The 25664-nt window shown below is 46.8% G+C and overlaps 3 protein-coding genes across 9 annotated transcripts; 1 reads left to right on the top strand and 2 right to left on the bottom strand.

Annotated features, from left to right (window-relative positions):
* Nucleotides 1–284: 284 nt before the first annotated feature.
* Nucleotides 285–16151, bottom strand: zgc:162193 (TRPM8 channel-associated factor homolog). Of its 4 annotated transcripts, none has more exons than XM_061217826.1 (10): nt 15942–16151; nt 10442–10553; nt 8075–8769; nt 5601–6592; nt 5046–5140; nt 4213–4426; nt 2545–2784; nt 1724–2058; nt 986–1218; nt 285–601 (listed from the first exon to the last, which is right to left on the bottom strand). In XM_061217826.1, coding segments are annotated over exons 3-10 (2721 nt in total). In that variant the 5' UTR covers nt 8686–8769; nt 10442–10553; nt 15942–16151; the 3' UTR covers nt 285–600. The 4 variants fall into 4 exon arrangements, with proteins under 4 accessions (XP_061073810.1, XP_061073808.1, XP_061073807.1 ...); XM_061217824.1 differs by having other exon boundaries at nt 950–1218; nt 8075–8795; nt 15942–16148; XM_061217823.1 differs by having other exon boundaries at nt 950–1218; nt 15942–16148.
* pnkp (polynucleotide kinase 3'-phosphatase) lies at nt 15243–24896 on the top strand. 4 transcript variants are annotated; one of them, XM_061217849.1, is made up of 18 exons: nt 15243–15342; nt 16983–17105; nt 17202–17248; nt 17483–17755; nt 18096–18356; nt 18510–18589; nt 18790–18847; nt 18946–19053; nt 19257–19328; nt 19610–19658; nt 20422–20492; nt 21140–21232; nt 22205–22301; nt 22520–22581; nt 22745–22854; nt 23066–23153; nt 23791–23858; nt 24294–24896. In XM_061217849.1, the coding sequence occupies exons 2-18, from the start codon at nt 16985–16987 to the stop codon at nt 24406–24408; spliced, it is 1773 nt and encodes a 590-aa protein (XP_061073833.1). In that variant the 5' UTR covers nt 15243–15342; nt 16983–16984; the 3' UTR covers nt 24409–24896. The 4 variants fall into 4 exon arrangements, with proteins under 4 accessions (XP_061073833.1, XP_061073831.1, XP_061073834.1 ...); XM_061217847.1 differs by having other exon boundaries at nt 15292–15342; nt 16918–17105; XM_061217850.1 differs by lacking the exon at nt 15243–15342 and adding an exon at nt 15349–15544.
* On the bottom strand, nt 16282–16766 carry LOC133108366 (cytochrome c oxidase assembly factor 4 homolog, mitochondrial-like). Its single transcript, XM_061217864.1, has one exon. The coding sequence runs from the start codon at nt 16764–16766 to the stop codon at nt 16518–16520; it is 249 nt and encodes an 82-aa protein (XP_061073848.1). The 3' UTR covers nt 16282–16517.
* Nucleotides 24897–25664: the final 768 nt, after the last annotated feature.

Raw genomic sequence — 25664 nt, 5'->3', positions numbered from 1 at the left:
ACACACACATGGTTTAGTGGAGAGATTAAATTAAAAACAAAGAAATGTTTCTTTTGAATAAAAATGGTGCCTACTAACGCTACTTTTAAAAAGCCACAGATCTATTGAAATGTAATTAAGGTGATCAGCTCTGCAATCTGGCTTCCTGTGGGAGAAAAACTACTTGGGTCGACATTTGTTTTATTCTCTGATATGCGTAATTAAGTAAATGGACATGTATCTCTGGCTTGAAAAAAAAAAAAAAACAACATATACAATGATGAATAAAAACAAGCAGTCATACAGCATCTTAAAATGTTTAATATCTAAAACAGGCTTAAGAATAAAATGGCTAATTGTCAATTGATGTATACATTGCATTAAAGTGCAGATCCCAGAAACCTGGAATAAGTATCACAATGCCAATATTCTGAGACAGGGCAGTTCTTACGAAGTCTTAAAGTCCAGCAGTCTACTGAAGGAAAAAGAGACCTGTGTCTAAACGTACAGGTACATGTACAATGAAGTTTTATCCGTCCACAACACTCCGAAACTGGTGTAATGCTGTGGGTGTTGACCTCTTCTGCAAACAATCTCCTCCATATCTCTTACGGAAGGTGACCTAAACAAAGAAGATAGCCATTGCAATTCATCATTCTCAGGCAGCCACAAAACTCTCTTGCCTTCAGTGCACTTTAAGGGAATCCTGCTTCCTGTAAAGAATGATCTGTTATGCGATTCCACCCCTGGAAGAGTATGTGTCCAAATATGCGTAAATACATCAGTGGAGTGACCGTTTAGACATATAATTATTTCTACTGTATATTAGTGAAGAATCAACGCTCAAATTAGAATCAGAATCAATGTTCTAAATAATTTCTTTGATTACACATGACTCCATCACCATTCAGTGTAATAGCATATTATACACAATACACAATAACATAAAGTATAATAACAACAGTCTCACCCCCAGCCCGTATTTGCATGCTGGATTGGCTCATACTATGTCATGGGGTGGTCGCTCCATGCTGGAAGATCTTCCAGCTTCTTCTCCGTGTCAGGGAGAATGGGCCAGGCCCACGCCTTAAAGAAGGGGGCCAGGTTCATGTTGACTGTGCGAGAGAAGGTCTCAGCATACAGACTCATCTTGGCATCTCTATCCTTGGGGACACCTGTCATGGTGTGGTAGACAGCAAACACCTTCTTGAAGGCGTCCCAGCCGAACTTCTCCTGGAGCTGAGAGATGGGGAGAGAGAGGGTTAAAGAGAGAGAGGGAAACCAAAAGATAATAGGGAGGCAGATTTGACTGACTTTAATTTTCCTTTTGTTAAATGTTGCAAATAATTTTTGTTTTAAATTATATTTTCCACAATTTTAGCATTAAAAAGGCCATCTTTTCCATCTTACCACTTATACACAGATCACACCTGTACCCCTCCTCACCTGCCTCCCACAACACACCTGTACACCTCCTCACCTGCCTCCCACAATGCATCTGTACACCTCCTCACCTGCCTCCCAGAACATACCTGTACCCCTCCTCACCTGCCTCCCACAACACACTTGTACCCCTCCTCACCTGCCTCCCACAACACACCTGTACACCTCCTCACCTGCCTCCCACAATGCACCTGTACACCCGCCTCCCACAATGCACCTGTACACCTCCTCACCTGCCTCCCACAACACACCTATACCCCTCCTCACCTGCCTCCCACAACACACTTGTACCCCTCCTCACCTGCAGGTAGGTCTCCAGCGCGGTCCAGACCGTCCATTTGGACAGGTCCTTCTCCTTCTGGAAGGTCTCCCTGCGTTTGCTGCGGTTGCCGGACAGCAGGGCGCTGTGCATGCTCTCTCGCTCCAGGCCGAACACCTTCTCGTGCACGTAGACGGACCACAGGTTGCAGGTGCACTCGGTGGTGTTGGGGGGGAACTCCCAGCACCCACGCTGCTGGTTGTGGCCCAGCTCGTGGATGGCCCCCCAGATCCCGTTCTCCCGGGCATCCTTGTGCTTCAGCAGGCCGGCGGCCGAGGAGGAGTGCATCATGACGGGATACCCAGCGTGCATCCACCCTGCGGGGGGGGGGAGGGGCGGGGTTTAAATACCTTTTGTAATCACTTCGGCTGGGTACAAAAACGGCATACTAAGCATAGTACTCGTACTGCATCTCAATGAAAATCAGCCTGACATTTTGCACGAGTAGTATGCCAGTGCGCGGTTACGAAACACAGCCTTTCTCTCCTCATGTTTAACCCTAGGAAAACACATCAATCAGACTGATGTTTGCCACAGCCCTCAGCGCTTCTCATGAGCCGTAATAAGGTCCCGACCCATCTTTAGAGCCCATCGTCAGGCCCTGAACCGCGTGGGTTCCCACACTGACAAAGGTGGAGCTGCACTAGTGACCGTGGCTGTGTTCCAAACCGCACGCTAAGCGTTCAAGAAATGATTTCAATGAAAATCGGCCTGAAATTTACAGCGTCGAGTACGCTGGCGTGCGGTTTCGAAAAAACACAGCCCCGCGCGCGGCTATGATGCCGGTTACCGCGGCGACTCACCGTGCGAGATCTGCACGTCGCCCACGTAGCGCTCCTTGCGCGGGAACTGGGCGGGCGTGCCCGCCAGGTCGCTCACCGCCCCCATGATGCTGTCCCACATCTTCGCCACCTCGTCCGGCCGGTCCACCGCCCGCACCTCCGAGGAGGGCAGCGTGATGATGATGTTCTCGAACTCCATCTCCGCCCACGGGGCGGGGGCGTCCCGGATGCCCCCCACCCAGGCCTCCACGCTGGTCTCCCCTGGAGCCACGGGGGGGGGGAAAGAGGGGTCTCACGCTGTGCTCTCAGTGGAGGGGGATCCCAATCAAATCAGAGAGACGTTTGAAACTCTGGGGCACTGGGGGTGTCATTCACTCGGAGAATTGCTAATGGAATAATGAAAGCTGGGTGTAATTACAATTGAATACTAGAGTTGGATGCCAATTATTTTATTTTTTGTATAGTCCGAATTATGCTGCAAATTATTCATATGCATCAAGGTAGACGCCAAACCGGATGTCATTATACTGGATGAGAGCACAACAGCAAAATATGATGGCAAAGAACTCCATCGATGGCTATGGCATAAGGCACTTGCTGTTGAAGTTTACTTTATTTAACTTTTACCGTTATATTCAACAGAATTCCAAACCGGATGCGACACAACAAAACAACACAAAATTGGACATGGAAAACTAAATTATAGTGTTTTGTTTAGCTTTTTTTTCCCCTGGACATATTGTAGATGAAGAGCTACATCAGATGCAATCCACCTTTTCCTATCCATGTTGGAAACTGCCTGTATTACAGGACAATTACCGAGCAACATCACCATAGCAACATATATCTTATTTGCTGGCCTGCTGTCCTGCCCTTTTTCCCCGTACCGTGCCAAACGTGCCGTTCTGCCATCCACGCTCTACCGTGTTCCATGAGAACGCAGCATTGCATTTTTAAAATCCGTTTGTAAAGAGGCTCACTCAATACATTTTTTTTGGTCACAATTGAAATATAGTTGTTTATAGAAAATGCTGCATTTCCTTAACTTTGGGATGTTTGTCCTGCATTTGTTTTGCAGAGGTGGAAAGTCCAGGGGTCAGAAAGTCCTGGCATGTGTTTCTTAAACTCAGCCAGTAGATTTCACTCATTGCTTCTACCCCTGGCTAAAGATTTGTGCTAATTAGCAAAGCCAGGTGATTAAAACAAAATATTCGGGAGACTTTTACTGACTGAATATGGATTTTCCATATTATAACCACACATTATAACAGTGTTATGCAGAAGAGCAAGCTGTGGTGTGTGTTTAGCATTGAAACAGACCACATCAGTGCTAACTGTGGCTGGCAGGCTCACAGGTTTTCACTTAACAAGCCATTGTTGGCCAGAGAGTGAGGGTTTCAGTTGCCATTTTATTTCCCAATACTTTATTTTATTTTACCAATACACGTTTTTTCAGAATTGCCTTTGAATTTTTTTTAACTGGGCATATTAGGCTGCCATGTAGCTTTAATCAAGGTTTAGATATTGAGCTAAAACAGGGCTGCCCAACACTGTTCATACCATGGGTAGGAATGAGAAATTATGCAATGGTAGATCTCCAGGAGCTGTTTTGGGCAGCAAAGGAGATCAGAATGTACCTCAGTAAACAGATTCCTGTCCCCAAGCTGTATCCCAGGGTCTGGGACTCACCGGATTTGTAGTAGGGAGCAGGGATGGCTTTCTGCACAATGATCTGCAGCTCTCCCTCGTCACTCTTGGCCGGGGCCACCAGGTAGATGAGGCCACCCCATAGATTGAAAACCTCGATCATTTCCGACTTGATGTCGAATCGTTCATACACCACTGCAGCCCTCCTCAGTACATCCGCTTTGCCGATATTGTCCGTCTGGCAGCCGATCTGCACCTGCATGTAAATGGAAAATGGCAAATGGTAAATGGCTGGTAGTTATATAGCGTCTTTATCCAAATCGCTGCACAATTGATGCTTCTCACACATCCATTCATACACACACACACCAACAGCGATTGGCCGCCATGCAAGGCACCAACCAGCTTGTCAGGAGCATTTTAGGAGTTAGATGTCTTGCTCAAGGACACTTCGACACACCCAGGGCGGGAATCGAACCAGCAACCCTCCGACTGCCAGCCTACCGGCTGAGTCATTGTCATGTTAACCCTGGTGTCTGCCGGAGATGACACGTTAAAGCCGAACATCAACTCATCGCAGTTCCACCCTCAAAAATGTGGGTTGATGCAAATGGCTTTGTCCCACCAGGGTAGGGTTTCTTTCGCCAGGGTAACTCAACTACCACAGAGAGAACTAAAGCAGTGGTAGTTGAGTTACCCTGGCCAAAGAAACCCTACCCTGGTGGGACAAAGCCATTTGCATCACCCCACTGTGAACTCTCTGTCATCGCTGGTGAATGACATACCATATCTATACACAATCTGTGCACAATCCTCTGGATCTAATCCAACCGATGCATGTTGAGACAAAGAAGATTATGCTAAAGTGCTCTTACCTTCCAGCCTTTGTTGACGATTTGGGGGGGGATAGATAAGTATGTCTTCATTCCAGGAGAGAGATACAGGCCTGTGCTTTTCCACTCATCCCCGCCTGGAAAACAAGGAACAGGACCACAGATTAATCACTAAAAAGCAGATTTAAAATGAAGGACATGCATAAAAAAATGACACCATGAAATTTCTTTTTCGCCTGGAAGACAGGTTTTTTGTATTTTTATAATCAGATCCTGTGTATCACAGTTGTATCTGTGCAGAGTCAGACAGTATCCAAATGAATGCTGTTATCACTATCTGTGGTGTTTTCGCCCCAAAAACCATTCATATGAGTACAAATGAGTATTACATGCATGGACTAGGAATCCTCTGGGTCTTTTATTTTGGACAAAGTTTAAAATGAAACGCTGCTGAACTAAATACCTACTCCTTTAATGAATCAAACAACATTTTTTACAGATTGAGAAACTAATTTTTGAAATGTTGGTGCCTAAGGCCATAGGGCCCCTGGAAATGGCTGCGGCTGTGAGCTGGAGAACCAGGGTCCGGGTCCCCACCTGCGGCTTTGGTGTTGATCTTAACGCAGGTGTTGTGGACCACGGGCAGGTCGGGCCTGTTCTTGATGAGGTAGGGCAGGAGCTGGTCCCGGTAGGGAAAGGCCTTGTAGACCTCGGTGCCAAGGTTGAGGAGCATGTGGTCCTTGGGGTGCTTGACGGGGCACTCGGAGCAGACCTGGGGCATGTCGGCCGTGGTGAAGACGTTAGCCAGCAGCTCCAGGATGGCGGTGTAGGAGCCCTGGTCGTGCGCTTGCATGCGCAGGTAGTCCGCGCAGTCCGTGCCCAGCCGGCGGAGGCTGCTCTGCTCGTGCGGCCGCAGCTCCTGGCCGGAGGTCACGTGACTGGCGAACTGCCTCAGCGCGCGGCGGAAACGGTACTCCTCCGCGCACCCTTGACCGGGCTCGCGGGCCTTGTGCTTGCCCCGGCCCGCGTAGCTGGGCATGATGCTGAAGCCCAGCTTGGTGAGGATGCGGTTGCCCGGGAAGTGGGTCATGACGTTGAGACCCTTGTTCTTGTGGGCCCAGTTCCAGGAGTGGCCGCCCATGAGCAGCCCCCCGCCCTCCGCTACGAAGTCCTGGATCTCTGCGGCTTGGGCGTCGCTGTACGCGGTGCACACGTACACGCTCAGGTCGTCCCGGAAGCCCGTCTTGGTGCAGGTCAGGCCCGACTCGCTGAGCAGGGTGTGCGCTCCGGAGAGCTTGGGCAGGACGCCCACCTCCCCGCCGCGGCCCTCGTCCAGCCAGCGTATGGCGTTGAGCAGGAACGGGGCCAGCTCCTTGCGGCCCAGGTAGGACTCGTGCGTGGTGACGATGACGCGGCCCTGCCCGTAGTACGAGCCGGCGAAGAACACCTTGCCGGCGCCGTCGGCGGCGATGGGGAACGCCAGCGGCCCGTGCACCAGGATCACCGACGGGACCGCCCCGCCCTGGATGTCGAACTCGGACACGCCCTGCAGCAGGAACTCCATGTCGTCCTCAAAGTCTTTGTCTATCCTGCGACGGGACGAGTAGAGAGGGCAACGATTAAGAGAGACACAACTCTCACAGACCAGACCAGAACAGAACAGCAGGGCCTGCATAGAGGTAGTTTACATGCAACGAAGACATCGTTTAAACCCAAACATAGTGAAAATACACTGTTTGAATGTTCCATTGAAAATGAAAGCCATATGCTAAAAGCACTTCCAAGTGCATAATCCAGAGTAGATTTGGAGAAAGACTACCATATTCGCCTAGAGACTACCAACAATGTCGTCTGACATGGTAATATTGAGCAACATATCAAACCTAATTATAAAGATGCTTTCTGGATTTTAGAAGCATCTGCATTCATCATGCAACAGCATGCATTGAACCTCAAGCCCTCTAACTCGTTAAACGTCATTAAATTTTATTATGTGGCAGGAATGTTAGACATTGCAGTGGAAAACAGAATAGCAATTTAAAAACACAAACACATTTAATTGAAATTGCTTCCAAAATGCCATCACATAAAGGTATCAAATATATAATTTTGAATGTGAAAAATTATGGATCAATACATTAAAGTACTATTAAACCTACTTCCAAATTAATAAAGTGAAGGTGGAGTGTGCTGTATAGACACCTGGAATCTGGAACTGAAAATACAATACATAAGATAAAATGAGCTTATGCCATGTCATGTTGACTCACCCCACCCTGTTAAAGCGGAAAATCAAACAATATTGGGAGGCGTATTTCTATTGTTCCAGAAAAGAGCCCAGAAATATTGTGTTATGTTTTTTTGTTGCTGTCCATGGCGTTCATCCATAGGCCCAGTTCTGCTATCACAAATAATGGACTGGAGACAGGCCACCAAGTCCCATCAAGATCCAGTTCCAGGGACATTTCAAACGTTCATAACACACCTCTCAGTGACAGCAGGAGGAGCCTTCTACAGACCTTCACATGACAGGCTAACTCATCAGGGACTAATTCAAAATCTACACTCAGTGAGCACTTATTGGTCTTCTGTTGCTGTAGTCTATCCACTTAAGAGTTTTGACAGGATGTGTGGTTATTTGCAGTACTGTCACCTTCCTGTCAGGTTCAACCAGTTTGGCCCTTCTCCTCTGATCTCTCTCATTAACAATGCATTTTTGCCTGCAGAACTGTTACTCACAGAATGTTTTTTGTTTTTCGCAACAAAAAGACTGTTGTGCATGTAAATCCCAGGAGATCAGCAGTAGTTTCTGAGACTCTCAAGCCACTCTGTCTGGCACCAACACTCACCTAAATTACATTTATTCCGCATTCTGATATTTTTGTCTGAAAAACAGCTGAACCTCTTGACTACGTCTGCATGCTTTTCTGCATTTAATTGCTGCCCCATGATTGGCTGATTAAATATTTGCATTAATAAGCCGGTGTACAGGTCTACCTGATAAATTGGTCACTGAGTATATACAATAGACAATATATAGAAATCCCACCCGGTCAATTCCCAGCACTTACGCCACCCCCAGCCAGCTGGCGGGGATCCGCGGGGGCACGTTGCACACGCCCCTCTCCCCCATGAGCTCGGTGAAGTAAATCCCCGCCACACTGCAGACCTTATTGCCGGGGAAGCCCAGCAGGGCGTTGTCTTTGGGGTGTTCCTTCGCCCAGTTCCAGGCCTGCCCAGCCACCAGCAGACCGCCCCCAGCCTTCAGGAAGGCCACCAGCTCCTTGACGTGCGGGCCCACGTCGTAGGCGGTGATGATGTAGGCGCCCAGCTCCTTGCGGAAGGCGGTCACCTCCGCCCTGGTGCCGCTGGAGGAGATGTTGGCCAGCGTGGCCTTGCAGCTCTCGTGGATGCCCACCGTGGACTCGGCGGTGGGATTCAGCCACTTGAGAGCGTTCTCCACCATGACAGGGAAGGTGGTGAGCATCGACTCGTGGCCCAGTGCCACCAACCGGCCCTTGCCATAGGTGGAGGCTGCCATGAGGACTTGCCCCCGGGGATTCATGGCTAGAGGGATGGTGTTGTCACCAATCAGCGCCAGGTCGCTGGGTATGGCTGGCCCGTTGAAGTCCAGCTGCCCCACGCCCTGCATTAGGGCATAGTAAACTTCCTCACGAGACATGGTGCTGCAGACTCTGACTCAGCGAAGACGACGATGGCTGCCGATGTCTCGGGTTGTCAGGCAAATTTTTAGGCACTTCAAGAGCTGTGCGGTGGGAAAATTCAGCGTTGTTTCAGGAGACGGGAAAGTAAGAACAAAACAAACAACAGGAGTCATGACAAAAATAACAATGAGGTAATAATTCCATCTTAAGAGGCTAGACTGAGCCAGCGGTTGCATAGCTGAGTGCATATGCTGGGGGGATGTATTCTAAAGTGTACATTAAGTGTACCCAGGAGCTGTATTTAACTCCCAAAACTTGAAATGCTCCCTACAAGAACACTCTGGTCAGAATATGGTCTTGATCAAAGTCTAGAAGGGGTCTAGTCTTGGTCTGGGTATGTGTTTTTCAGGGTCTGGTCTTCATCTGCGTTTGTGTCTTTAAGGGTCTAGTTAGGAGTCCACCTCTGCTGCTGTCTTACTGCTGCTGACAACAGGAATGAGCTTCCAGCAAAAAAGGATGTTAAACATAAAGCAGGCTTACCGATGTTTGTAAATCTTTAACATAAAGGACAAACCTCCATGTGTACATGAAGTGTCCGTATACTGTATACACAAAGGGTGCAGTGCGAAACTGCTTCTGTGACCCACCCTCAACACAGAAACCGTCAGCGCAGACACAGGCAAGCCCCAGCATATTGCAGTGGTTACTGCTACACCCATAATGTGTGGGAAGCCACAATGTCAAAGTTTGAACGCTGTCACTCACGCAATTTGCTAAAATGGAATAGACATAGGAATTTGTAATGCCCACTTGTGTAATCTATCGATGTCATATATGAACATGTTCCTCTTCAGGTACAGGACCACACCAGCACTATATTACACGTAGATATACAGTGGGCTCCAGAATTATTGTCCAGAATTACTGTCCCACTTTGCTTTCCTTGCATCCGTTTTCTGTTCATCGTTTGTTTCACCTGTTCTCTATTTAGGGTCGCCACCTCCCTCTCTTTATACGAATTTCCTAACTGTCATTATGTCACGTCGCTCACCTGTTTCTCGTCGTCTGATTATACGCTTTGTATTTATTCCTTTGCTAGTTCATCTTACCTGCTGTCTGTTCCCTATCCCGGTTCAAGCCCGTATTTTCCGACCCGGTTTCACCATCTGTTTTACTGTACACTAGTTTTTGGATTTTCTGGTGCATAATTATTCTTTTTAATGCATTTTTATGCATTGCCAGTCAGGGGTGCTAATAACTGTGGACCCACTGTATATATAGCTAACAATTATGTTTACGTTTTACAATATTAATAAAGGACTGAAAGAGGCTGGAATTACTATAGGAAGTACTACTGTATGTAGCAGCAAAAATATTGAAATCCAAGAGCAAGTAGAAGTTACCATAAGTACAACTATTATATATTGTTGTTGAATATCTATATTCTGCACGCTCAACTTTCTACCTTCTGAATATATTAATTGCAGTAATATATTGCCCTACCAATGTGTGAACATGCTTATCTACGTTTGTGTAATATTAAGCCAGTGCCACAAAGAAGCCCAGTATATTCATTCATTTAGCAGACTAAAGTCAGTGTTCTCTGTGTTATGACTGAACCAAAAGCCTGTCAAACAACCACATCACTACCAATGTCTATAATAGCGGAAAAAAACTTTTCCCTGGGAAATATCTGGGAAGATGCCATGCTGCCTTTTAGGTTAGCTGACAAAACAATGTACAAGATAATTCAGTCTCACCTGAAAGCCTTACCTTAAATGCAGGCAGTCTGCTCGAAGTGTTGATAGTCTGTGCTGGACTTATTTCTGTCTTAACATCTGGCATCTGTCAGCCTGTCAGGGCTGCCAACCCAAAGCGGTTAGACCTGTTTAGGATAGGTTTATGTCAGGTGCACACCCGCAGTGAAAGCGACTGCAGCAGACCTGTGTGCGCTCCACCTTAATGCCGTTAGCTGGATCTGAGGCCATCCAAAGCCTACTAAATTAATTAAAGCCTTTAATGTACAAAAGTGCAAAACCGGTCTGATTGCTTTGCGATTTCTTAAGTGCCACACCCCGAATTGTGCATTCTGTGCTGTCCCAATACTAAGGTTTTCTGAACAGCAGTTTGCAAATGTGAGGGGAACTAACCCGATGTAGGTAAATCATTTTTACGACTCTGTGTACACACTCACTGTACTCGCACACCCAAGAACAGGACCAAATACAGACAAAGAAGAACTGGGAATGCAGAGCTGTCGGTACGGTTCCCTTCTTCAGGTCCAGAGTCACTGAAATAACGTACGACTCACTGCCATTCTTGTGTGAATAACCCTTCTGCTGAAATGTTGTACTACAGCGAATAGTGAATAAAAGGTTTCCATTTATTTTGGGTCCAAACTGTGCCTTTGTAACATCCCAGAGATGACAACCCAAGAACAGAGTTTAGTAAAAATGGTACCCAGTAATAACTTAAAGTACAAAAGCACTTGTTCTCACATAAAGGCCTACTTACACATTGACAAATCTAATTATGCAGAAATCTCCTTAAAACAAAATGGTGTTCACACTGGCACAAAAACACACATATGCAAATGCAATCACAAGAATGCACAGCTTGCAAATGCATGACATATTTTCTTTAACAAAACATCAAGTTAACAAAACAAAATCAAAACATTTCTCAAATAAGATGTCAAATAAATAAATACCAACAGCAAACAGGCATTCCCACAAAATAATCCTAACAATAAGAGCCGCGGTGATCTGGACGCTCGATTCTGATCGCTGGCTGCCCTGCTCCCTGGGGGCGATGGTGTCCGTTTCACCGGTGAATCTGCTCGTGCTTCTTCAGCACCTTCTTGAGGCGGAAGCTCTTCTGGCACACGGAGCAGTGGTGCAGTCGGAGGGCGGCGTGCGCCGTGCGGTGGTGGACCAGGCGCTCGGCATAGGTGAAGCTCTCGCTGCAGTCGGGGCAGGGGAACAGCTTGTTGTCGCTGTGAACCACGCGGTGTCTCTTCAGGCCCGTGGCCGTGCGGCAGGGGAAGCCGCAGTCCGAACACAGGAAGGGGCCCTGGGCGCTGTGGACCCGCTGATGCTGGTGCAGGCTCTTGAAGAAGAGGAAACTCTTCCCGCACTTGCCGCACACATAGCCTCCCTTTCCCTCCTCCGCCGCCCCCGACGGGTTCTGCTCTGGCCTCTGCTGCCCCCACTGGCCAGACAGGGTACTGACAGGGTATTGCAAGATATTGCAGCCAGGGTCTCCCAGGGACAGCTCTGACTCGTCTCCTTCGGCAGAGGTGTCGGAGCCAGGATTACGGATGCTGTGGCTGTGCTGCGAGTCTTCTCTCAGCGGGCAGGGAGGGAGAGGGGGCCTGAGGGAAAGGAAAGGGGACAAGGGCAGAGGTTCTGTGGATGGTGAGGCCTGGACAATGTCTGGAACAGTGCCGTGCGGCTTTGAGCCCTCTGCACTAATCTCTGGCTGTTCAATCACAGTGAAAGTCTCCATGGCTTCAATCCTCATAATGTTTGACTGGAGTTGGGTGGGACTGGATGGCTGATCTGGAATCCTGTAGAAAAGAACACGGTCTTATTGTGGGGACACCGGGGATCGAACCACCGACCTTGCGTGTCCCAGTCATGTACCTTAACCACTATGCTTCCAACTTGTTGGGTGGTTTCTATTCAACTTCAACTCGACATACATTTCAGGTCTAATGCACAAATGGGGATGACATAAGTTGTTTGTCTACATACCTTTGTGGTGAGGTGGGACGGTTTCTTTCAGGTGATGAATAGAGCATCTCGGAGACATCAGTGGCAGGCATCTCGCAACTGGCTTCGTTCCACTGGGCGGACCGCAGGAAGTGAGCCTCAGCCACTTGGACGGCCTCGTCCAGACCGATGGGTCTCGCAGCTCGGACCAGTATGGCGACAGGCTCCGGCAATAAGGCGGTGAACTGCTCCATCACCACACACTGCGTCACCTCCCACCCCGAGCGACTGTGCGGCTTCAGCCATCCGGTGGCCTGCTGGAGCAGGTCCTGAGCCAGCGCCCTGGGCCCCTGTCCATCGCCCTGATGCATGCGGAATCGGACGCGACAGCCTTCCTCCGCCAACGGTCCCATATCCAGCAATGCGGCTTTCAGGTCCTGGAAGGTATGGTGGCCGTCTCCACCCCCTCTGCCAATGTAGCCTAAAGTCTCACCCGTCAGCAGGGAAGCCAGGGCGGACACCCACTGCACTTCGGGGAGCTTGGCCGAGACGGCGGCCCGCTCAAACAGGGAAATGAAGACTGCTGGGTCGTCCTCATCTGTCAGGCAAGGCAGGGCCAGCTGGGCGGTGGCCTGGCTTTTCCCATTAGACAGTCCCGTCAGGTAGCTAGCATAGGTGGTGGCCTCCTCTGGGCCCTTTGCCTTGAGAATGCTCAGCAGGTGTCTCTGAACTCCCAGCATAGCTGCAAAGAAATGGCTGAGGTCTTCTGGACTACCAGCCTCCATATTTCACTGGCCTAGATACTGTACTGATCTTTGCTGCTTCCACTGGTTTAATTAGCCCACCTACTGCAACTAATCAGATTATTGATGCTACACACTTAGCAGAAGACAAATGGAGCTTAAAACAGCAAGATTTCAGCAAGATTTTACTTTTTGTCGATTATTTTGACAGTACTCGGTAATTCGTGACCAGTCAATAAAAAAATAATTTCAAACAAAAACACTGCATTCCCAAGTAGCTGACAAAAGCCCGATATTTTTCCTGATAGCAAATTGCTTATCTGGCAATCAATTAAATATTAGCTAGCTAGCACTTCCTAGCTAGGAAGTGAGTAACGTTACCAACGTAGACTGAACCAGCCTAGGCGACGAAGAGAAGTTAAATATTGTGGAAATAGTACGCTAGATGTGATTTCTTTTAAAAATTAACCCATTCCAAATTCCAATAGCCAAGTAGGCTACGCGCTGCCAGTAAAGTGACCGTAGCCAAAGATTAGCCAAATTACGTAATTCGCTAGACTAACAGTAAATTTAACTAATATATTAGCCAACGTTAGCTAGCTAAGAAATATATGAAGTTCATTCACCATTTTTATCCTGCGATGAGTTAGACTATACTTTGTAGCAATCACCGAAGTAGCTCGTGTAGCCCAATGTTTGCAAACAGTACGCGATAGCAATTTACTCCATACCTGGCAATCTCAATACACCTGTTATTTGCTATATATTTCTAGCGATGCAATAACCGCCGGTGGGAACCCTTTAATTATGAAAATTAAGGAAAAACCCCAATGTTACAATTTGGTGTCATTTACAATGTACAATTTCAGGCGCTGGCCATTTTATAATGTACTTACTTTAACCCTTAATTTTAATAAGATTTAATAAGATTTTTCCCATCTTAGCCACAACAACTCAGTCTTCATGTAAACCCACTGCACTCTTCAGTTTCTTTGGGGCTTAGACAAGAGAAGGCTGCAGGGTGGCTGACACATCTACATTATCACATGTAGCTGCCAGTGATACTCCACTGATTTAACTTTGTTTCTTATTCCTGGTTTCATGAAGGCAGGAATACACCCTGGACAGGTCGCCAGTCCATCACAGCATACACACGCCATTCACTCACACACTCATACCTATGGGCAATTTAGACTCTCCAATCAGCCTAACCTGCCTGTCTTTGGACTGTGGGAGGAAACCGGAGTACCCGGAAGAAACCCACACAAACACAGGGAGAACATGCAAACTCCACACAGAGAGGCCCCAGCCGACCGGGATTCGAACCCAGGACCTCATTGCTGTGAGGTGGCAGTGCTACCCACTGCACCAGCCAGTACCAAAAATGTTAAGTTAAAAAGGAATTGTATTTTGTTTGGTCCAGCTAGCATAATTACGTAAAGCTCACAGGCCACACGTCGGCGTGAATATGCAGCTGGATGGGCAGCCTCTGGAACACACGTTTTCATGACTCACTGAAATATCCGTGCCGCCCCTATTTAAATATATGCAGCAAAAATGTTGCACTGATGCCATTGTGACATTGCAAAGAACAGAACAACTTGACATGCTTATCTTAGTTTGGATGTTCTCACACTTCTGCTTCATATAAGTATAGCTAGACACCTTAATTACTTATCATCCATACAGTAATTAGTTATGTTTCTCACAGATGATCTTATAGGCGTTCTGTCAATTGTTTTCATGCGTGAGAGTGGCCATAGGTGCAATCGGTTCCTAGTTTCTAGTGGTAGTATGGAAGAACAAAAATAAGAGTGCTAGGAGGAGTACAGCGTGACCATGTTTAAATTTATGATCACAAAGTGAAAAGTACACTAAATAGAAAAAAGTCTGACAATCATAGATTGTTGCCCTGTTAGTGTGTCCTCTGTGTCCCAGAGCAGGGTAAATGTCAGGGTAACTATCAAGTGTTTCATTTTTTTTTTTAATCAACTCCATCGACTTAAATTAAGTTATATAATGTGTAAGTAGGCCTTAATATGAGAACAAGTGCTTTTGTACTCTTTAAGTTATTACTGCGTACCATTTTTACTAAACTCTGTTCTTGGGTTGTCATCTCTGGGATGTTACAAAGGCACAGTTTGGACACAAAAAATCATCTCGGAACCAGACGAATTCCGCTTCAAGATGTGAGGGACATGTTTCCGTGGCGGACCGGGTGAGTTAGCAATTTCCAAAGCTTTCCACTTCAAAGTTTTCAGTCTAAACGTATTAGCTAGAATTCAATTCCAAACTTTTAGTTTGCAGTGATACTGTAATTTGTAATTTAGCCAGTACATTTGCATGAGGGTTAATCATCATCGAAGACGCTAGAGAAGTCTTGGCAAACGCCAGCTATGCAGCGACTTCGCTACCTGAAGGCAAGCTTCGCTAAATTGCATCGATAATCTAATTTCCTCAACATTAGTTTGCGATATAAGACATGGCATATTTGGCGGCATGATTACCGTCTTGAGTTAATAAAAGGAAGAAAACTATTAATTCCAATAAATGTGAAGATTGCTATCTATTGTACTTTGCTATAGCAGAGATCAACAATAGATAATCAAGCCTTTATTTTAACGTTAACAAGCCCCGACAGAACACGGGGAAGCGGCCGCTTCCACAAGAACAGAAGTTAACGTCTGTCCAATGGTAGTTTTCCTAAGGAAAGTGGTTTATGAATATGGTTGCTTGTTGACTCTCTCAGACACGAATGCACTTTGATTGGTGTGAATTAGACCGAGAAAACGACGTCGCATGACCGTGTTCGCTCACCGTTGTCCGCCGCCGAATAAGCCTGCCCGGTTCGTAGTCTCTCGTTAGCAACAGCTTCAGTTTATGCTGAAATGGATCGCGTATGTGACTCGTGTTTTTATGAAAACGGAAGGAGTTACACTTTTACACACACATACAAAAACGAAAGGAATGTTTTTATTCGTCCTGAAAGTTGCACTGCTCAGAACACGGTGAGCTAAGTTAGTGGTCGGAACACGGTTAGTTTACTTTACCATTTTGTATAGGCTGGATACACCCATTACATTACATTTACATTACATTTTTGGCATTTGGCAGACGCTCTTATCCAGAGCGACGTACAGTTGATTAGACTAAGCAGGAGACAATCCTCCCCTGGAGCAGTGTAGGGTTAAGGGCCTTGCTCAAGGGCCCAACGGCTGTCCGGGATTAGAACCAGCGACCTTACATGTCCCAGTCATTTACCTTAACCACTACGCCACGCAGAAGAAAAGGCCATATGAAAACTATTGGTATATGGCATGCCAAAAACTTTCACACCACTGAGCAAAGTCACAAGAAAGAAAAACGGTAGTTTCAGACATGAAGTCAGGTCTACTAATTGACCTGTGCTGGTTTCTGCTTGGCGAGTTGCTCCTTCCTTGCTCTCTGGAATGTCAACATGCACTCCTTAAAGGCCTGCACCTGGGGCTGGCACTTCCGCCAGCCCTGGCGCTCTGCCATACACTCCTGCACAGCGTAATGGAGCTCCGCGCATCCCGTCCTGGAGATCATCTGGTCGACCGGGTCCTCCTCATCCTCGCTCGGTCTGCTGCGGTCGTGTGGCGAGGAGGACGACGACGCCATTACGACTCGATTCGCTTTTCGCTTCTAGTTTTGAGTTCGTGCATCACACCCAAACGCGTTTCGCGAGTTTGTGTCTACTATTCCTGATGCCCTTTGCTTTGTGATCATGAAACGTTACTTTACAGCCAACTGTGTCTTCATATATACTCAGGGTGTAGCAGGTTGTCTGAGTGCAATGGAAGATGACGTGTGAGCCTATCGCTGCCTTCCCTGCAGAGATGCAGTGTGTGCTGGCCAGTGCGTCGGGAGCTAGCGTGCCTCTTGCAGACGGCCGAGCAGTGATCATAGGCCGGGGACCAGAGTCAGGAGTCTCGGACAAGAAATGCTCCAGACACCAGGGTGAGCACATAATCCTGGCTGCCACCATCTGCGAGCTGATTACTTTGTCCTATTAAACATCTGACCGCTCACGTTGTTTACTGTCTCCTTATGTAGTTAAACTGGTGGCGTGTTATGAAGAGCGCACGGTGCTTGTGACGCAGGTACCAGGTTCATTTTTTTTTCTTTCTGGCATGTAACCTCAAACTTGAAATGTAAAGGGGATATATGCAATTTTGTGCCCACAGCACAACGACCATTACTTTTGTTTTTGGCACACCAAGCTTTGGATACTTGGAATACCTACAATCTGGTTAACCAGATTTTTGGTGTGTTCTGTACATCTCAGTCACCTATCACATTTGGTTGGTAACTTAGTGTTCCTCTCCGTCCCCCAGCTGGGCCCAAACCCTTCTGCTATTGGGAGCCAAATTCTGGGAAGAGGCCAGACCTGCCATCTGACCCAGCAGGACACATTGTACCTGGTGAACCAGAGTCACCCCTTCACAGTGCAGTTCTCTGGGTGTTCAAACGGGACTCGCTCACCCACCACTCTGAGGGGAGGGGAGACTGAGATGGGGAAGGCGAAGGGCAAGGAGAGGCAGAGGGATTCTCAGAAGGCTGCCCCCAAGCGCAGCATCCAGGAGTTCTTCACAGCTTCTCCCAAACAGGTATTGAGGACAAGTGTGACCAACTGCTAATTTTTGTACTTATCTATGACGTCGTCATAAAATGTTTTTGTGACATTAGACCTTGTTTTTTTTTTTGTTTTTTTTACCTGCCCAAGTGCCCAGTCAAAATTCTCGTTCCTTTTATGGCTTTAGTGTTAGATAGATAGATAGATAGATACTTTATTCATCCCGAGGGAAATTTTAGGTGTTTACATTCTACATAAAATAATTGAGTAATTATTTAGAGAAACTATGTTGTGTTCAGTGAGTTTGTGAGGAAGACTTAGCCATGCTATTTTAGCTGCACAACTTCTGTGAACTCCGTTTTTCTCTCTCTCAGGCAGCGAAGAGGCCACACAGCCAAGAAGAGGACTCCTCTGGGAAACGCGCACGGACAGAGGGGTCCTCCAGTGGGGACGATGATGCAGAGAGCCTGATAGAGCAGAAGCTCAGACGACTACAGGAGGTCGCAGCAGAAGCTGACGTCCAGCAGGCAGGGAAGGGGCCAGCCCCTGGGTCCTCCCCTTGCCCCATGGATCGCTGGGAGCAGGTGGGCAAGCTGCTGCTCTTCACAGCGGCCGGCGTCACTGCCAGCACAAAGGTGAGAACGAACATAACAAGGTTCTTGTAGTTCATCAAGCCTTCGGCCTTGACCCGGCACAGCTTTGCTGAAATCGTAAAGGCAGCCATTTCGTGAATCACTGGCATGACTGTGCTTCATCCCCCCCACCCCCCACCGCTGCCATTTGTCCAGGTCGCCGGATTCGACATTGACGGGTGCATCATCACCACAAAGTCAGGCAAAGTGTTTCCCACTAGCCCGGATGACTGGAGGTCAGCCATTTTGAGACATTTCATTTTCTCAGCATTCTTTCCAACCTCTTTCTCCCTTGGTTCTCCTTTCTGTCATTCAGTGCAATTTTCTCTGTGTTTGTTGTCCTATTGCATGGGTGCACGGTATCACAAGGGCTTAAAAATGACCTAAGTCTTCAGTTGAATCAGTAGTATCCTGTCATTTCCTTTACCTCTTGCAGGATTCTTTATCCAGAGATTCAGCCCAAACTGACACGTCTGTTAAGAGAAGGATACAAGGTGGGACTCTTGATGTTGGTAATCCTCATGGCTGCATGGTTAAATGGTGTTTATGGTGAAAATGGATGATGCCCTTTTCCTGCTCCTCTGTCTCTTAGGTGGTGTTCTTTACCAACCAAATGGGCATCGCTCGGGGTAAACTGAGACCGGAGGTCTTCAAGTCCAAGGTGGAGGATATTCTGAGCACACTGAAACTGGCTGTGCAGGTCAGCAGCCCCCAAACAGGCACACGCACACACACTCACTAACATTTTTTGGACACTATAAAACTCCCTTTGCTGATCAGAGAGACACACACATGACTTAAGTTCCAACACACTGAAACTGCCTAAATGAGCTGGTCACCCAAACACAGATGCGCACACGTTCTCGTGGGATGGGTTAATTTTCCTCTTTGTGAATATTTCAGGTGTTTGTGGCAACTGGACCTGGAGTTTACAGAAAACCTGTGATGGGGATGTGGGAACATCTCTGTGAGAAGGTGATGGACATTTGATTTATTTCTTTATTTTTTATTCTAGTCACAAGTACACGGTGCCTTCGATACTTAGGAGATGCTCTCATCCAGAGTAAATGACAGCTCACATTCATTATGAACAGTTTATACAGCTGGAGTTACATGCCCAGATGCCGTGCTATGCTGTAGTTTTATCACACTGAGTGGATACATTAGCAAGTGCGCCTTTTTACTGCTATAAAATGGAGTTTATAGCGTACCAGTCAGTTCAGTGGTTTTATTTTTTCTTTCTCTCTCACTGTCAGGCCAATGATGGTGTGACTGTGGATAAATCCCAGAGTTTCTTTGTGGGAGGTGAGTCATGTGCAGTGTGTATGTGCGTAGGGTTTTTGGTCCTGATCCACATAGCGTCATTTCCTTTCTATCTCCCTAAATGACATTAAATTAATGGCATTTGGCCGACGCTCTTATCCAGAGCGACGTACAGTTGATGTACGCAGGAGACAATCCTCTATGTAGGAGACTATGCAGGAGACAATCCTCCCCTGGAGCAATGCAGGGTTAAGGGCCTTGCTCAATAAGACCCGGCTGTGCGGGTCTTATTGTGGCTAGACCGAGGATCGAACCACCGACCTTGCGGGTCCCAGTCATGTACCTTAACCACTACGCTACAGGCCGCCCTAAATATATTTGTCACCATCCTACCATACATTAACAACAGTCTAGTCCTCATTTATTTGGTTCTCACAATTGGATGAACTCCCACTGCCCATCAGGGCTGGGGAACATGCAGTTGGGTGAATGGATCTGTGGGACTGAGTATGTGATCAGGTTTTCATCGGGTTAGTGTTTGCTGTACCCTTGTACAAGGTGTTTTTACATTACCTTAATACATGTTTAGCGATAAAGTCAGAGAGCATTGTAATGAAATAACAAATAAACTAAAATGTTGTCTGAATTGGAAGTGGAAGTATTGCTGTGGATGACCTGTATCCTTTGATAAATGTAGCCTATAGCCTGTCTGTGGATCTTCTACTCGGGTGTCGAACCCCAGTAATGTCTTGTGTACATAGGTACCTGTGCCCACAGCTCTCTGGCGCCCCCTTGTGTCTTTCAGATGCAGCAGGACGTCCGGCAAACTGGGCTCCAGGCAAGAAGAAGAAGGATTTCTCCTGCAGTGACAGACTAGTAAGATGGAAAAACGGCACAGCGAACTCATCATCCGAAGGGTGATATTAGCTAATATTACAAAACACTGGCTGTGAATGATTCACGGTGGTTTCATGTAACGGTCTAGATATAACAATGCATTTAATTTACCCTCTCTTCGTGTCACGTCTCATGACTTTAAGCCTGTTCATTGTAAGTGTGGGTTCATATTCATGTCACGTATTGCATGATCTTGCATGATGTGATCTTGCCGTACAGCAGATCATGTCTTGTGTATCTCATTTAATACTCTGTTTTGTGCTTGTATTTACATGCCCTGATATTCAGTTCTTAGTGGAAGCAGTGACATTGCTTGGAAATGCTTTGTTGTAGGACGTTGTGCCTAGAGGTGAAATTTGTGTTTTGACTGAATAGAAGTTGGTCATTGTTAGCTGCTTATATTGAGCGGTCTTGATTTTCTGCTTCTCTGTGTTGTTGGTGCCAGTGTAGTGGGCAGGTAGTTACTATATTGTGGTTGCCTAGTTACAGAACCTTAAGAGGTGTTGGGTGGTTCTTCTCTCTTGTGGTGAATGATGAGGTCATTAAGCACCTTTGTTGTTTATTTTGCCTGTGTAGGATGAACAGGAATAATTGAACCTTCCTTCTCTCTTACTTCTCTTTGTCAGTTTGCTCTGAACATCGGGCTGACCTTCCACACTCCGGAGGAGTTTTTCCTGGGCTGGAAGAGCGCCCCCTACAGTTTGCCTGAGTTTGACCCTGTGAGTAGCAGTGCAGATCATGGCTGTGTTTGGTATGGCTCCTTGTGCACGATATAGTCCACTATTTAGTGCTTCAGCCAATTTGTCGGGTGTCCCAATTTACGGTATGAAATTTGACACCCTGAGTAGTTCACTTAATATTCCCCACAATGCACCGCAAAATGTGGGGTACAAACGATGTACACTACTTGGGGGCGACATGGCTCAGGCAGTCAGAGCAGTTGTCTGGCAGTCGGAGGGTTGCCGGTTCCATCCCCCGCCCGGGCTGTGTCGAAGTGTCCCTGAGCAAGACACCTAACCCCTAAATGCTCCTGACGAACTGGTTGGCGCCTTGCATGGCGCTTTGGATAAAGGCGCTATATGAATTCCAACCATTTACCATTTATCATTTTAATCACCGGAGGGATTCTTGTCAAGGTGGTGGTGGTTGATCCTACTGTACTCGTCTACAAATGTAAGGCTGGTTGAATATGCTCACACAAACAAAAAGAGCAACCGCATCTTTTTTATTGTTATTAATCATGGATAAATAATTGGTACACGTACACAACAAGCCAGGAACACCGTTGTTTGAAACGTTAAAAAAAAGTTTCTTGCTTGCTCACCACGCCACTGACAACTGTCACACAAGCTTTGCGCGTTGCACCACTGAATCCCTATCCAGTTCTCTCTGTACATTTCCCTATGTAGTGTATGAGGATGTAGGGAATGAGTGAGCCGCTCCAGACGCAGCCCTTGATACAGAGGTCGACATGAATGATATGCAAATACGCACACACAGCAAAAAGATAATGCACAACAATTTTATTTTTTCTATTTTTTTTTAGAATGTATCTATTTTTAGGGGGGTTTTTTTCTCCGGCAAGAGTGCATGCATGCTTTTGTACCACTTGCTTCAACCCCTGCCTGTATGATAAATGCAGCAGAATTAGTCTTCGTTGACCCCATCGTATCCCTCGCTCTCCTCCTCAGAGAGCCTGTGACCCCACCGCCCGTCTGTACGACCCCCCTGAGGCCTCTCTCACATCCTCACAACAGGAGGTCGTGGTTGCCGTGGGTTTCCCAGCTGGTAAGTTTTAATGTACTCCCATTGCTTTTAAGAAATTTTTTTTTTTTTTTTTAAACGATCCTGTAGTTTAATCAAGTGCTTGCCTTGACATGGCACAGCTTTGCTGAAATTGCAAAGGCAGCCATTTTCTGAATCACTAGCATGACTGCTGTTTACCTGCTTGTTTACCTGCTCATTCTCCATGAAACTGCTATCTCTTTCTCCCCCTACACACGCAGCTGGGAAAAGTACCTTCTTCCAGAAGCACCTTGTCCCAAAGGGCTACGTGTATGTGAACAGGGTGAGTGCTACCACCTCCCACTTCTTCCCTGTACAAAACACGGAAAGACAGACAGGCCTCTCTCTCCATCTCAAACTACCACCATTGATCTAAATTGCAGAAGGCCTTCTATGGACGAGCTGTAGGCCTCATGTAGGACGGTATCTTTTGCGTTCTCTTGTAGGACACGATGGGTACCTGGCAGCACTGTGTCTCAGCGTGTGAGCGCGCTCTGAAGGAGGGACGGAGTGTTGTCATAGACAACACCAACCCTGACCTGGACTCTCGCAAACGGTAGCCTTCTGCTCGTGTGTGCATGCGTGCGCCAACGTGTGTGTGTGTGTGTGTGTGTGTGTGTGTGTGTGTGTGTGTGTGTGTGTGTGTGTGTGTGTGTGTGTGTGTGTGTGTGTGTGTGTGTGTGTGTGTGTGTGTGTGTGTGTGTGTGTCTCTCTCTGTCTGGCTCTCTCTCTGTCTGCCTGCCTCACTGGCAGACCTCTCTCTGCAGGTATCTGGATGTGTGTCAGAAGGCGGGGGTTTCCTGTCGCTGTTTCCTCTTCACAGCCACCCTGGAACAGGCCAAGCATAACAACACGGTCAGTACCTACAGACGGCGTTTGTACCCACAGAGGGTCAGTACCTACTGGACCAGTTGGCCTAGCCACAAATCGGCAGGGCTGGGAAGAACACAGCCAGTGAATAGCAGTTTAGGTCATTCCACCTTTTTCTAGAGCAGTTGTTCCCAAACCTGTCCTCAAGCACCCCCAGCTGGTCCAGGTATTTGATGTGTCAAGGACACCTGATACATGTGATTAAAGGCTTCATTAGTTGCAAACACAAATCAAATTAAACGCATTAAACACGCACGCACGCACGCAGTGGTGCCCAAGGTCTGAGAGTATGCACATTTTAATTCCAACCAATCACTACACCTGTTGATTTCACTAATTATCACACCTTCAGCCAAAGAGGAGGGAACTAATTAGTAAAATCAGCCGGTGTAGTGATTGGCTGGAATGAACCTGCATACTCTCAGCCCTCCGTGGCCCATGATTGGGCTCCTCTGTTCTAGATGCAAGCGAGTATTCTGTGTGGGCTCCGCCTGCTGGTGGTTTTCACTCTACACTCTGCCTTTGGTAGACAGTGGCCCAAACTGCGATATATACGGAAGTGCAATTACCAACTCTGAAGCACTCGTTTTATCCCTGTGTGTTTACCCTCTTGTTCTTGCAGTTTCGGGAGATGATGCCCTCACAGAACAAGCATGCCCCAGTGAATGACATGGTCTTCTACAGCTACAAGTATGTATCTCTGGCACAGGCCTTTCACCATTGTTACAACACTGGACCTGTAGTGTCACTATTCCTGTTACAGGGCTGTGATTGGCTAATCCCTCTCAGTCAGTAGGTAGCCAATCTCTTGCCCTTCTGTGTTATCCACATACATAACGATTGGCCAATGCCCAGCCCTGGAATTGGTATGGAAGCACTTTAATGCTCTTGAAGCATCACTAAATTTGAGTCATCACTTTTGCTGAATACCGTGAACCTTACATTTAAAAATATATTTTTTCACTGCCAATTTGGAATGGAAAGCATTTCATATTTTAACCTGATTCGCCATTCCGCGATCCTGTGGAAGCGTTGCATTGTTGTGTCCACCCATTTCAAATCTGCACTGGTAGGCTCCTTTCTTTGGGCAAGCTCACCCAACATTTCTGATCTTTCTCTTCACAGGAACAAGTTTGTCACACCCAGTGTCTCAGAAGGCTTTTCTGAGATCTTGAAGATACACTTTGTCCCCAGCTTTGCAGATAGCCAATCAGAGGCTCTCTTTAGGCAGTTCTCTTGAGGGCTGATTGGTGGATTTTCAAAACCTTATCCTAACCAGCTAATCGCATGAGACGCTGACAGAGCGATGCACTGCTTAGACGGATGTCAAATGGCCCGTCGCAACCAATCAGAAGAGTACCAATATACATGCGTACAAACAAGAAGATTTGTTAACATAGCGAATTGGCTTCATAGCTTTTGCCAACGATTGGGTCCAGCTAACATGCTATTAATTGTTCATTTTAGATGAGAGATGAGACTTTTAATTGGAAAAGTCTTCATAGTGGCTTGTTTAGGGAAAAGGGAGAAATGTATAATTTTAAGTTTTGATAACTGCAAACGATGATAAAATAAAAATAACTGTTTGACTGGAAGTGTATGCATTTCAATCGGTCCATTTTGTAGCGGAGCCATATAGACTAATTTTAGTTTTGTCATAATTCTTTCTTTCTTTTTTTTTTTGTCTTTAGAAATTTGTGAATGTGATAATAAATAAGACTAACAGGACGATTGTGCGGCGTTTTCATTTTTGTGAATGATCTGATGTGATCAGCCCGCTTATTGAGAATCTGGCTAGAGTAAGTTTCCCAAACCTAGATTCCTCTGGTTTGCCATTCAAGTGTGGAGAAAAACCACTCCCTAATCACAGTACACATCCATATTCATTATGTGAATATAAAGTCAACAGAAAGTTATTGTCTATATTGTTATGGCAATATGCCATACTGCTCTATACAGTTCCAATGTTAGGACCTTTGTTTCCCAGAATCTTTTGAATGGCAGATGATTTATATTTACCACTTCAGATTTCTAGTGAATTATTTTGATTTTTTCATGCCTGGCTGCTTACTAAAGTTAAGATTAAGTAAAAGTCATGGTTATGTCGTAAATTACCAAAAATCATTTCAAATTAATATCCATCCATCCATTATCTTAACCCACTTATCCTGAACAGGGTCGCAGGGGGGCTGGAGGCTATCCCAGCATGCATTGGGCAAAAGGCAGGAATACACCCTGGAAAGGTCACCAGTCCATCACAGGGCACACACACCATTCACTCACACACTCATACCTATGGGCAATTTAGACTCTCCAATCAGCCTAACCTGCATGTCTTTGGACTGTGGGAGGAAACCGGAGTACCCGGAGGAAACCCACGCAAACACGGGGAGAACATGCAAACTCTACACAGAGAGGCCCCGACCGACGGGGATTCAAACCCAGGACCTCCTTGCTGTGAGGCAGCAGTGCTACCCACTGCACCATCCGTGCCAC

Source organism: Conger conger, chromosome 13, assembly GCF_963514075.1.
Source record: "Conger conger chromosome 13, fConCon1.1, whole genome shotgun sequence".
NCBI classification, from domain to species: Eukaryota; Metazoa; Chordata; class Actinopteri; order Anguilliformes; family Congridae; genus Conger; species Conger conger.
This window is presented reverse-complemented; position numbering and strand designations above follow the sequence as displayed.